Source organism: Pinus tabuliformis, chromosome X (genome assembly GCF_031772625.1).
Source record: "Pinus tabuliformis cultivar Carrire ecotype Pingquan chromosome X, CPIR1, whole genome shotgun sequence".
Taxonomy (NCBI): domain Eukaryota; kingdom Viridiplantae; phylum Streptophyta; class Pinopsida; order Pinales; family Pinaceae; genus Pinus; species Pinus tabuliformis.
The window spans coordinates 1680636387-1680650312 of record NC_142308.1 but is presented as its reverse complement, the minus strand read 5'-3'; the positions used below and the strand labels follow the sequence as shown (position 1 = coordinate 1680650312).

The window sequence follows — 13926 nt, the reverse complement described above, 5'->3', positions numbered from 1 at the left end:
TACCCTGACAACCTACTTAATGAAACATACTAGCACAAGTTTCTTCAGAAAAACATCACGAGTGAAGAGAACCCCCCAAAGAGTCCAAGTGAGTCTATTCGACATCTACTCTAGGTACAATGAGATCCTTCCTTCACCGTCACCTTAAGAAATAATCTTAAGTTTATGGAAACTAAGGTTACCAACAACAACAAATACAACTGGGGGAACAGTTTAAGATCTGATCTACGTGCAAGGGCAGAGTAACAAAGATAAATCCCCTTGAAGGCTCCTCGACATGGTCAATCTGACGTTTACCAACAAGTGACCCCAGGCTCCTCAACAATGGTTAATCCGAGGTTTACCATTTATAATACGCACAGATATTCTATCTTTCCCAATGAAACATAATTGATTGTCTCAAAGGTTCAAACATGATCTCGTGATTGACTCCTTTAAGAGAAGCTTCCCAAAATGTATCAATTATAATTGGATTTATTTCCTACTGCAAGATGTATCTACTTGTTTGTTTTAACTATCTTGGAGAGTTAATTACTCCCTACTCCAAGATACTAGCCTAAGCTATATTCGTGATAAGAGCCCTAGAAATAGAAAAGATTATTAGATCAATTTTAATTAAGCATTGCTTTTATGGGTTTTTCTTTAAGTCGATAGGTATGGAAATGAAACTTTGAAGGTGTGAAGACTCGACTCCAAAAACACTAAAAAAATGCCCCTAAAATGATAAGCATTTCATTTTTCTTTCAATGAAATTCTAGCTAAAAGAAAGAGTTCGAGAATGCAATTCTTTAAGAAACAATTCTTTCTTTCAACACGGAAATGAAAATAAAATCTTTTTGTCTTTCCAATAAGAACTCAAAACAAGACAAATAATTAATGCTCACATTAAATCCCTTTTCTTTTCAAAACTCAAAACTACAAAAAAAACATTTTTCTTTCAAAAGAGATCTACTTGTTCTAGAAAAACACTCAAAACTACCAAAACTAATTTTGAGATGTAAAAACTTTAAAAATCTAATTAAATAAAAGCTTCAATTCTTTTTGAGGAAGTTTTGCTTCGCTATTTAGTAAACTAAGGTTTCATTTGCTCAAAATAGCAAACCAATCAAAAAACATCCAGATATTTTTTCTTTTGTAAAAATGAAATTAAGAACTTATAACAAAGTTGTTCAAAGATTTGCAAAGACAAAACTAAATCTATTTCTCATAAAGGATAGATTTCACAACCAAGTGAGACTCATCAAGAAGACGAAAAAACACCAGGGTGATCAAAGGTTTCTCAAGCTTCTGATCTTTGAGTCACTACAGAGACAAAGTTAAAACCACTCCAAGCATGAAAAACTTCTAGAAAATCATTCAAAACAAAAATACTATTGGAACTTACTCACAAGAGATTTTTGATAGGAAAAATACAGATCTGGGTAGACACTAAAAATCCTAAATGAAACCTAAACTTAACTGGAAGAATATGTTTTAGGTTTTTCAAAATTTTACACGGTCCACAGGCTCCAGAAGTAACAGGTTCGGTTCCGCTCTGTTTACTAAAGGAAAAGTGCGGAGATGCCCGCACTGTCTGTAAAGAGAAAGTACAGTCCCCAAAAACTTAAAAAAAAAACAAAAAATAATTCCAGATTTTAAAAACTACCCAAGCCAGTATACAACAATAAAAAACCAGAAAAGAAAACAATTTTCTCAAGTCAAAAAAAAACCAAAAACCAAATACCATTCCCTAGCAGAGTCACCAATTTGTTGGCCGGATAAATCGATCTTGCAGACAAGGCCGATCTCCCTAGTATCAGAAGATAGTCTAGCAACAAACGGACAAACAAACCTATATTTCTCTAGACATATGCGATTTATAAGTAAATACTACAAAGGTGTTAAGATCCTACCTTAGATCGAATTCTTGTTTGTAGTAGTCATCCCCTGGTCGTTCGAAAGAGTTACCTTTGAGGACCTGCAATCAAAAACAAGCAAACATTAAATAGCACCTACATAGAAAATATCATAAATCATGTCTATTATGGTGATCAAAGAATCCATAAAATAAACCATCAATTAATAGCTTATTGAGAAAAACAAATATATTTCTATTAACTTTGAATAGTAGAAGAACCTTACAACCTTTTCAACCTTGATGTTTAACAAGCTCTTCCTGCGGTCCGAAATAGGAATTTCCTTTACTTTGAAAAGCCTTTCACTCTTCCAAATGAGATCTTAGAGGTATGTAATCTCTCTTCATAAAAGCTCAACTAAAGAAGACTAATTTCCAGTAGCATTTCACCTCAAAAATATTCAGCTTCTAACCTCCTAAGTAACCAGCCCAATGCTTCTTTTTATAGTGCGGAGGAGGAGGTTACAGGTCCACCTATGAAGGGATAGAGTCCTCCTTCAAAGGGATAAGCTCCTCACATCAAGGGGTTAGCTCCTTAAGGTATGGAATACATGAACCTTATAAGAGCGAACTTGCCACCTCAAGATTCCTTCCAGAAGCTTCTAGAAATGACTGGAAGTGAGTTTTTCAGAGTATACTCGTGCCTTTTTAACTTTTACAGGGGTCCACACCTTTAACACAGAGATAGTGCAGTCAAGTGCATAGGAGACATGACCATTAGGTGCGGGACCGCAAGTAAGACAAAGAGAAAGTGCGGAACCAAAGTTTTCAAGACTTTTGAGGGATTTTATCTTATTTTCCAGTCTTGAAATTAGGAACTGATGTTTCAGACTTGTAGAGGGGGAAAGTATGAGTGGTAATGAACTCACACAGATAGCAGAATGTCAAGGTGACAATTTTTAGTGCAACAACTCTTGATAAACTTCCTATAGTATCTGGTATGCCCTAGAGTTGTGCGCAGTTGTTTCACATTCCTCGGCACCTCCAAGTTGATTACCACCATGATCTTCATGGGGTCTACCATTAATCCTTGTCTACATACCACATGATCCAGCAAGATCCCAAGAGGGACACAAAACACACACTTCTTCAGATTGAACATGATCTGGTATCTCCTTCATGTATCTAGCATCAAGTGCAGACTTTCCACATGGCACTTGACCAATCCAAACACTGTCCAATCGTCAAAGTATACCTCAAAAAATTTATGAATGAAGTCTTTGCAATGATTACACGTGAAATGATTGCCGACGCATTCTTCATCCCAAAAGGCATTACGGTGTAATGAAAACAACCCCATTCAATCGCGAAGGTCACCTTTCTTCTATCCTCAGGTGTGATTTTGATCTTATGGTACCCTGAGAACCCATTAGTTAAAGAGTATGCTTCTTGGCTACCTACATTATCCAGGACCTCATCAGTGAATGGGGTCAGGAAAGGATCATGCACACAAGCGTCATTCAATTTCCTGATATCTACACATATCCTTATCTCTTCCTTCTATTTCTTTTCCTAAACCATTATTGGGCTTACCCAATCAGATTCTTCTACCGGTTCAATAATACCTATCGCGAGCATATTTTCTAACTTAATGTGGACCCTTTCCTTATACTTCAAATTAAGGTGGTAAGGTCTTTGTTTCACAGGTTTCGCATCTAGTTCTAGGGTGATCTTCATGACACCCAGGTCTCCTATTATTCCCTTCAGATCAGAAAACTTCATGGGGAACAAATCCTGATATTCGCGGAGGAGCTCGATGACCTTATCTACTGTCACATCGTCCCAATAGTCCCCAAACTTCAAAAATTTCAGCTCCGCCTCTATGCCAATGTTGACCTGTGTAATTTTTAGTGGCGCGATTATGTCGAGATTCTCTACCTACAGTCCTTCAACCTCACGGTGACCCTTGATTTCTGGAATATTAATCTTTCTGGGATCCTCATCTTCTTCTTTAGCGGTCACATTATAACATTCCAGTGCATGGCTCAGCGGGGTTGTCTAATAAAGTTGAATCAGGTCTAAAGGATCCTACGGTATCCTAAAGATCATTGCTTTAACCTCTTGTAGTGTCGCGTCAGTACAGTCAAACCCATCCTCAAAGCTGAACGTCATTATAAACCCCTGGCGCAAGATGTCCCATTCTTTAGTGCCATGGCGAAGCTCTGTTTCCAAGTACCAATTCATTGGTATGACATCCAGGGTATGACAAAACAGATGCACCCATTCAGGCTGGGGCTCTACTCCATAAGCCTTATTCCATTTGGCTAGGTGATCACGTGGATCATCCCTTCCATCATACTTGTTTGTCATCCATACTTTTGGCTGTCCAAAATGTATTCTCATCATCCTCCTATATTTGTGCCAATCACCGAAATTATCCTTGTGTGTACCCCACCATCTTGCAATCGTAGCGCGGAGCACCCAATCCAAGGCCTCAAACCGATTCTTTTCTGGCACTACTCTTTCAAATGCATCCAAAAATATATCCACATTAGTCAACCCATCATAAGAAATCATATTCCTTACTTCTGATGACACGCAACACAATGACTTGGTCATCATATTACATCACAGCGTATATACTTCATGAAGCTAGTTCTGCCAGTGCTCTAGTTCTTCTTCTGAATCTAACGTGCAGTATCTCTTGGGTCCCATGCAATACATCCCTCTTCTGTCGGAGTACCCAACCCTAGTCTCACAGTGTTATCTTGTAGATATCATCCAAATCATCATCAATTTCATAATCACGAACCGGTTCTGTATAGTGTGGTCATTCTACAGGATCCAATGGCACCACTACGCAGAGCAATTTCTTTTCAAGTATCATCTTGCGCTTCTTCAGGTTGATTACCCCATTCATGTCAGTGGCCCAATCGATCTTAAGGAGTGCAGGGTAGGGATTGATATCATCCAAAATCTCTATTACTTCAAAATCTGCGAGTGCACCTTCGATGTCAACTTTTACCCCTTGCAGCCTCCCCATTGGGATAATTGTTTGTTGATCCGCCATCCTTAACTGGACCGAATACCATTGAAGCACAGGTCTCCCCATTCTTTCCCATGTTTGTTTTGCTGAAAAATTCTCATTGGACTCGAGATATAAGGTAACTTGGTCCATTTCGTATTCCCCTATCTCCACGATGAGTCTCATCTCACATCCCGTCCTTGCCTTATGCTTACCAAGGTTTATGACTACGCATGGTTCACCAGTAGCGCCATCCTTGCCAGTGAACTGATTGATTAGCTCCTGCAGTCCCTTCACAGCCTTACTATCGCGGAGTAGTTTCATGTAGGTCTCTAAAAATGTGGTAATCATAAATGATCCATTTTTTCAACTGGTTTCTCCTGACTTCCTGAGGTAAAGGCCTTAGTGAAGCTTTTCTTTGCTTCCACAAAGGTTTCTTTTGCACACTCCAGATCAAACCCTGTCTCCTTTTCTGGTGCTTTGTGGACCCACTCACCTTTTGTAGGTTGCTTCCCTTTATCCTTGCCAATCATCATTCCACTCCAAAGCATAATGTGTATCTTAGGATCTTCCTCGCGAGGCCCAGCCCTCATCATCTAGAGGTTCTGCATCGGTTGTAGAGGTTGCACCCCCGTTTTGTGAATCTTAGCCAAAAATATAGGGAAATACTCAGTTGCATGGTAAAACTCAGTATAGTTGCGGCATGACAGTCACATCAGATTTGGACAGTCTCTCGTGTAGTGTCCTGGTCCTCCATAATTGTAAAAAATAAGCTGCCCTCGGCCTCTACCAGGCCCTTATCCACCTCGGCCTCAGCCACGCCCCTAATATTCACCTTGCGCTCCCCTGACACCTTGGTTTAGAGGCCGCATTTCTTCCTGCACCTTGTATGCAGGTGTCTTGTCCATCATTAATTTGTAACTATGGAAATTGTGCTCATCATGACCTACTGATTGACAGAAATTGTAGAAGAGCTATTGTGGTGTCTGTAAGAATTTTTGTAGCAAATTGCAATTTTCAGTTGCATGTTTCCTAGCTATGTGGCATATAACTCACCATAGCGCAGGCCCTGCACTTGGCCCTATTGCAGCCTCCAGCCTTAGAGACATTGGTCCCCCTGCTACAACATAGTTTGCAAAGACTAGACAATGATCCTTGTCATACCCCTGACCTTTGCATTTCAGGCACCAAACCTCTTCACGCACCTCCGACTGAGCTGTTCTTTCTTTCTTGAGACTTTGCATTTTGAGGAAAAGGTTCTAAAACTGCACATGAATCTACTGGACCCCCAGATTAGCATCTTGCATTGGTGTCTCATGTAGTCTCATCGTGATTTCTAGAGCTTCTACCTGGGTCCCAATATTCTGCTGTGATAGCACAACCCTTAGGTGGGGTAGGAGTGAGGCCACAAACCCTTCACGGTGTTGTCCATCAGTTAGGTTCATGTTGGCTTCATGGATTGTACACTTCAATCTTTGATCCAAATTCCAAGGCATCTCCCTAGGCTTCACCATGATCTCCTTGAATCCCACAATTGATTGCACTTGAGACTTAGGTCTCTTGAATTCCCTATTCATCGTAGCGTGGATATCTGCCAACACAGATGTGGGGTTGTCAGTACTGTACTTAATGTACCATCTTAGTGCAAGGTCCTGCAAATCACTAACTAGCATTGCTTTCTTCATTTAATCATTCGTGATACCCTGAGCTTCCCATACATCCTTTGTGATTAACAAAAACTGGTCTGGATATTCATTTCCTACACCCTTGAATATAGGTAACTTTACAGAGTTTTCCATATTGAACAGTGGTGGAGGTGGCGGTGGTGTGGGAAATGGGGTGAGTGGTGGAGGTGAGTATGGAGGCAATGTGGATGGGTGGGAAGAAGATGGAGGAAATGTAGGTATTTGTAGGAACCCTTGTCTTATTAATTGAATAATACTTTGTGGAGAAACTTGCCCTACTCCTTCGTCATCACTCAAAGGAGGTTCAATCAATGGGATTTACTCAGGACCCTTTCTTCTTCTATCCCTGAATGACCTTCCACTTTGCGTAGCTCCAAATATCAAGGTAACCGCATGACCTACTTTTCACACAAGAGCATCTTAATCGAAGTATTTAGTGATTTCAAATACTTACCTCGTAGTCCTTTGAAGAAGCGGCGTTCTACTTCCCCATAGCTAACCGAAGTATCAACTGTAGATTCTATCAAAAACCCTCCTATGATACGGTCGAGACAGTGATTGAGAAATGCATGATCTTATCTTCAGAGGCTTCCAATCTCCGCACTAACTCCGGGGTCCAGACAATTGGATTGTCAAGCCTCCACCATCCCTGGCCATCTACCAACTTCACGATCCACTCATATAATTCAACCAGGAAAGAAAAAAAAAGATTTCATGAATTCCCGCGTACAAATATCTGTCCAAGCACTATTCCTTTGTGAATCGTGGATTCCTGTTTTCTTGCACCGTGAATTCGTGGATCTTCCTATCCAACCAGTATTCAATCTCCTTCTTAGTTGGATTCCAATGATGCGATATGACACATCTCGTTATGCAGATCCATGTCCTGAGAACGAAACCATTTGTTGGCTTGATGGGCCCTGACCCAGGTTCAGCGTTAGTCAGCCAAGCAAATCCCTGCACTACTGGCCCTTTCAGCATAAGTCCGCAGAGCGCAGACCGAAGTCTTACCCGAAGTAGTATGGGGGGATGCAAGAACCAAGTTTCTGTACCCTAAGATGGTCATGATGTCGACTTTATACCTTAGCTTCTTCCTTCACGTATATCAATAAGCCTTTAGGGCTTATTGATGTACTTTATCTTACGTCTCTTAGAACCCTCGTGAAGGTATACGATTTTCCTTCGCATAACCCTACCTAGTGTCTCAGGTACTTACGCGCCTTTTCTACTATCTTATTGTATAATTTCCTAAATTATCTTAAGTTTTCACTAAATTTACCTTGCAGTTAAGATTATCTTCACGTAAACATATAGCATTAGTTGTGTTCATATAACAAATAGAAACATATACATTCGCGCATAAAATTAGCATTATAACCTAAACCTAGAACTTAACATAACATAATCACATGCGATCCATAGAGGAAAAATACACAGTAATTTCAGAATACTTCTCCTTATTCCTGATTCATATTTTCAATACACACTCTATTCGCCCTGCACACACAGCTGCATGGGTTCACGCACTCAGTGGTAGACTTCTACCCTAGGCCTCTGCGCACTCCGCTGTAGAGCCTCTTCCTACACTAATACTCTCACTCATATCTCTTCACAGACTCATCAAACACTTCTACTTCACTTGCTTCTTCCTTAGACTCCTCTAAGACCTCCTTTTTATACAATCCCATGGTCCGTAGACCAAGGGCGGATCTCTAAAACCGACACCACCTATCTAGACTAAGGGAGGAAAACCCTTTTTGACTCTTGATATCTTCACACTCCGTGAACACAAAATGTGGAGTCTTTACATTTCTTTATACAAACTTTGGGCCTTCTGCCCCAAAAATTGGGTTTTTAACACCAAAAATTGACCCCCAGGGGACTCGTTGCTAACAAAGGTCAAAATAAATCATCTCATATTATGAGTAGGAGAATGAGTAGCTTCAAGCCAAACATGATGTCATGGAGATTCGCTCATCAAGGAAAAAAGGGAAGAAATGAAAGCCAAGGCATTACTTGATGAGGCCTATGACAAGTATGGTGAACCTGAAGAAGAGCAAGAACTTGGAAAAATACATAGAACTAGAGGGCTGAAAAGAGCTCTAGAACTAGAGAAAAAAATGAGGTTGAGCTTGCTAATGAGCTCACATGGAATGAGAAATTTTACATCTTGATCAATCAGAACTGGGAGCATTAGCTTGATAAGGTTAATAAGAATTTAGAGAAGCTCCTAGACAAAGCTAATCAGCAAAATGAAATTCAGAAGAAGATGGCAAAACACTATGCCAACAGGGAAAGGAATACAAGGGAAAAGCTCAAGTCTGCAAAGGCAAAAATTGAAGTCCTAACTCACCAAAAAGAGAAGGAGAAGCTTGACATACTTGTAGAGGCTTCAATCCAAGCCTAGCTACATAAACCTCTACAAGTATGTATGTTCCTAGAAACATGGTTTTCATAGATGTATGTTTTCTAGCCCTAGTTTGCAAAACTGGCAAGTGAAAAGGGCAAAAAGTAGCAAAAAAATCATGTTTCTGCCCTCCTTTTCAGCTAGGCACTTCACACTTGACCATACTTGGGGGAATGAAATTTTGGAGGGACAAATCAGGTCCATTTGAAAAAAAAAGGAATATTTGGAAACTAGATAGTACAAGCTTTCCAATGAACTATCTTGAGCTCAATTTGGACACCGAGAAGGCAGTCAAAATATTTCTGAAGATGGCACTGCGCACTTGACACTGTGAGGGTGCACTTGATAGAAAGATGGTGCACTTGACAGTTTGCCTAATTTTTCACTGTTCTTCTCCACATTTTATTTTTGTTGTACACCTAATCCTAAATGGGTTAGTGTGGAAGCCGAATAGACCAAAGCAGTCCAAGAGACCTTGGGATCTGAAACCCAAGAGTCACATATTGTACTATAAATGTATATCTCATGTTAATAAAAAAATGTATTGCATGTTTTATCTTTCATATTCTCTTGCTTTCCATGTGTGTTTAACATGGTATCAGAGCCAAGTCGTGAGAAAGTTCCTATCAGTCTAAACCATTGAAAGCTTTGTGGTTATTAGTAATATCTGTGTCATTGTCTCAGGATGCGTTATACCCATTTGTGTGGTAGTATGTCCAGACCTGTTTGCTGTCCAGACCTGTTTCCTATTTTGGTGCTGTGAAGATTTGTCTCCTATTCTAGTGAGTGTTATTTATGCCTTGACTTATACCACGACATTTTTCACAGCATACCGAATCCTCATCTCTATTCCAAGTCTGTTAATTCTATGTGGCATCTCAAATTCTGGTGTCTTTGAGTGTAACGGTTTCCCTAACATAATGTGTTGCCTCTGCCATAACGCATCTGTCCTGACATAATGCTCTCTGGCGCACCAGCGTTGCCTGTGGCCATAACATATCTATTCATAACGCTGGTCTGACACTGGTCTGTCCATATTCCAAATTTGTTGGCTCCAATCTGCCAAGGCTTACCCATTCCCAGCGACCATTCCGCCTTGTTCTAGCTATTCAGGGAAACTAAAAGGGTGCGTATTACCGTTGAAGGATTGCTAGCCAAGCCTTCGTTGAATTCCTTGTGCGCGGTCTCCATGCGTACATCTTGAGTTGTGAAACCTGCGTGTTGTGAAACATGCGTAGATCTTGACTGATACAATCCTCGCTTGCCAAAGAAGCCTTGATATCCGCCTCTGCAGCCTGGCTGGTGCACGATCCAATGAATCAATTCTTTCGTCGAGAATGAGAATAAGAAGACAAATTTCGCCGTTCCCTGCAACGATCAGAGTACAAGCCATAGCAGCACCGTGGAGTCTTCGAGCGGTCCAAGAAATCAGGATGATTCGAAGAAAGCTTTCAATTTGAACGGCAGGGGAACAAAGTTGGTCGAAATTAGCACTAGAACTCATCGGAATAGAGGGGCTAAAGACGCTTTGCGGACTGGCAACGATATCTATAAGAAATACAGGCGAAGCAGGGTTTCTGAAGTGCGGGATTGGCCAAACGATCCTGTACAGCAGTTCGGGTTCGATGCCGCTCCGTGCCACAGCGACTGCGATTCGTCGTCGTCTGTAGTAGTGGACAATGATGCTAATTCTGGCGAAGATTTCCCGTCTGATGTGAAACCCTTGCAGGAAAGTGGTTTTGATCTCAATCTTTACAAGGAATGGAGAAGCCCGGAGCGACAGGAGCGGAAAATGTTGCCAGATTTGAATCCTCCTCCCTGTGAAGATGATGCAGAAGATTACCGGGATTTTCTGGCCATATCGTTGCGGATCTGAAGAGAACAGACGGCAATATTCTTGATTTCATCTCCTCCGTCCGACGGGAGTTTGTTTGTGATTGCAAACGCTAATTACAGTCAATTTTCCATGCTCAAAGCCGCATTGGATGATCAAGCATAAGAGTTATCCAGGGAGGTGATAAAGCACTTATCCATGTCTAGAACGCCTTCCATTAATGTGATTCTAGAAAGATTTGTTCTAGAAAAGGACGACCTCGCACGGCCTGGTGAAAGAAATCCAATCTTTTGATGATGTATTTGACCTGGAACGGATATCAAGAGCTCCTCCCCCAGAAAAGAGAAGCCTCGGCTCGTCTAGGTAACCCAATGAGATAGGGTACAAACCAGCTATCAATGCCTTTTCTGGAAATACTTTGGTTGGGATTTTTTTTGTAAACCTGGCCACGTATCGCTGAGTTGTTGACTCAACATACATTATCAGTTCACTGAATTTAACTGGATTTTGACTTGGTCACGTTTCAAGCGCATCTAACCGGCCGTATTCAATCTGTATGCATTTTCTTCGGCTACTTCTAGAACGATTGCATTTCCAAACCGGCCATAGGTTGGTTTCTTCGTTTCCCATTTTGTCAGGTTGGTTTACCTGGGCGTAAGCGTACTCATTATTTTTTTGCGGACTCTCTGGTTTCTTCTTTTCTCATTTGGTCAGTTCGGTTAAACCAGGCGTAACCGTACTCATTTATTTTAACAGTGAATTTCTAAAGGAGATGTCTAACGAGGTGAAGGAACGGTTAAAATTGTTGGAATTTGGGTAAATTTTTTCAAAAATTTACATATAGTTGATATTAAGAAAGAGAGTGCAGATAGTCATGGCCAAACAAATGAGTGCACTCATTAAAATGTCAAAGTCGAAATATAATCTTATAGGAAGATACTCTGATGATATCATGTAAAAAGATACCCTGACTAACAAGAAAAACAACATATTCACTGTCCAGTAAACCTGGAAATACTCAGAATATATGTGATGATTATTATTCTATGAGATGCATGTTACTAGTCCATTTTAAAGAACCTGGATTCTGGGAAATTGTTGCTGATGCTGATTTGAAAGTGAAGGAGTATTTGAAGGATCCAAGCAAGTTTGCAGTTGCTGCTGCCCCAGTTGTGGAACTGTATTTAAAACTCATTATAGTTTCTGTTCCTTGATTCATTTGCTGCACATTTACAAAGGATTTTTCTGTGTCTTTGTATTGTGAGTGGGTGTTACTTTTACTCATTGGGTCATAGTTGTAATCTGCCTTTTAAAGGGGTGTAATTTTGACAATGAAGAATATGCCTCGAATTACTGAAATATTAGAGTTCTTAAAAACTCTGATACATTCCTCTAATCATGAAACATTCCAAATCAGCAAAGGCTCTCTCTCAGAAATTCAGACATGTCTACAATATGCACAAGAGAAAATTGATTTTTTGTAGCTTGAAACACAGCTATAGCAAGAAGAATTAAAACGAAGGAGTCATTCTGAACCTGTTTCTATTCAAAACAATGAAGCAGACTCCCATAAACAAAAAGTCAATATTGTTCAAGTTCATTCAGATTCAGTATCCAATAAAGCAGCAATTGTACATGCAGATGTAGAAAATCAGTCTGCACTTCCCAAGCCCATCATCAGACCTTGGGAACAGCTTGTCCACAACAAGCACAGAACTGGTCTTGGATATGACAAGGACTTGTCCTTTCATATTCCAGACTATGCCAAGCCCATTCAGTTTCAGAGTGCTGGATTCATTCATGACTGTTCAGTTGTTCCTCATGACAGTTCACCTCCATTTTGTTCCAGATTCTGCCCTTCCTCCACAACAACAACAACAACAACAACAGATCGTGAAATGCCAACACTGTGACCGAGTTGGCCATTTGAAAGATCTTTGATCTTCATCCATGTAAGCACTGTGATAAAACCAGTCATTCTTCACACAGATGCTTCAGAAACAAACGTCCTGCAAGAACAAAGATTCATCTTGGATGGATCGCTTCTTGGCAATGGGCATCAACAGCCAAGAAGATATTCCAAACACATGTCAGAACTTGTTCCAGAATATTGAACAGTCTTGCAGTTGAGTTTTCTCCATCTTCTCACCTTGTATCTAACAGGGGGGGAAATGATGGTCATCTACAAGCTTCAAAGTCACATCAAGCAAGCCTGAGCCACAACCTGCCACACCAGTTTCAGAGTTGTAGCCAGAGACAAAGATGCCCGTGAACATGCCTTCAGTTGGCAATCTGGGACACTTCCTCTAGCAGAAGACTTCAGCTTCTTGCCAGCTTTGGAAGCATTCCAGGAACACAATTGAGAACACTTCCTCTAGCAGAAGACTCCAGCTTCTTGCCAGTTTTGGAAGAGTTCCAGGAAATGCATTAAGCATTCCAGAGTTGTTGGTCATCCTTAAACCATCACAGGTTGAGACTTCCCCTTTCAGGTTGAAGTTTTACCTTTTATGCGGGGTGAGACCTCCCTTTTATGGTTGAAGGTTTCCCTCTTTAAAACAATAGGATCACTTCCTCTAGCAGAAAACTTCAGTTTCTTGCCAGTTTTGGAAGAGTTCCGGGAACTGCACTAAGCGTTCCAGTGTTGGTGGTCATCCTTAAACCACTGCCCTTTATACCAACATTTCATAGAGCACATTCAGCCTAGTGCTGCCATGCATTTTTTGCACATTTTGTATTACAGCTCTCTTCTTGGACTCATACATAACCCTTCGAATTAAGGGGGGGAATGTTGGACACCTAATCCTAAATGGGTTAGTGTGGAAGCCGAATAGACCAAAGCAGTCCAAGAGACCTTGGGATCTGAAATCCAAGAGTCACGTATTGTACTATAAATGTATATCTCATGTTAATAAAAAAATGTATTGCATGTTTTATCTTTCATATTCTCTTGTTGTCCATGTGTGTTTAACAATTTTCACCTATGGGAATCAGCTTGTTACTGGTGTAATTGATATGGTAAATGTAATTATGGTCTTTTACTATTACCTAGGGGTAAATACATTAGGTAAATAGACTTCATCAAGTCAAATGAATCAGTTTCAATGTAATTAGGGATGAGTCACTTTGACCACCCTACACTCT

The 13926-nt window shown here is 40.5% G+C and overlaps 1 protein-coding gene across 1 annotated transcript in view; it reads left to right on the top strand.

Moving 5' to 3' along the window:
* Window positions 1-10908, top strand: part of LOC149146470 (uncharacterized) — a 30998-nt gene extending 20090 nt beyond the window's left edge. The window contains exons 2-3 of the mRNA XM_089452775.1: window positions 6668-6758; window positions 10288-10908. Coding sequence (XP_089308901.1) covers window positions 6668-6758; window positions 10288-10827 — 631 coding nt within the window. The 3' untranslated portion in view covers window positions 10828-10908. The remainder of the gene's footprint in view (window positions 1-6667; window positions 6759-10287) is intronic.
* The last annotated feature ends 3018 nt before the right edge of the window (window positions 10909-13926 follow it).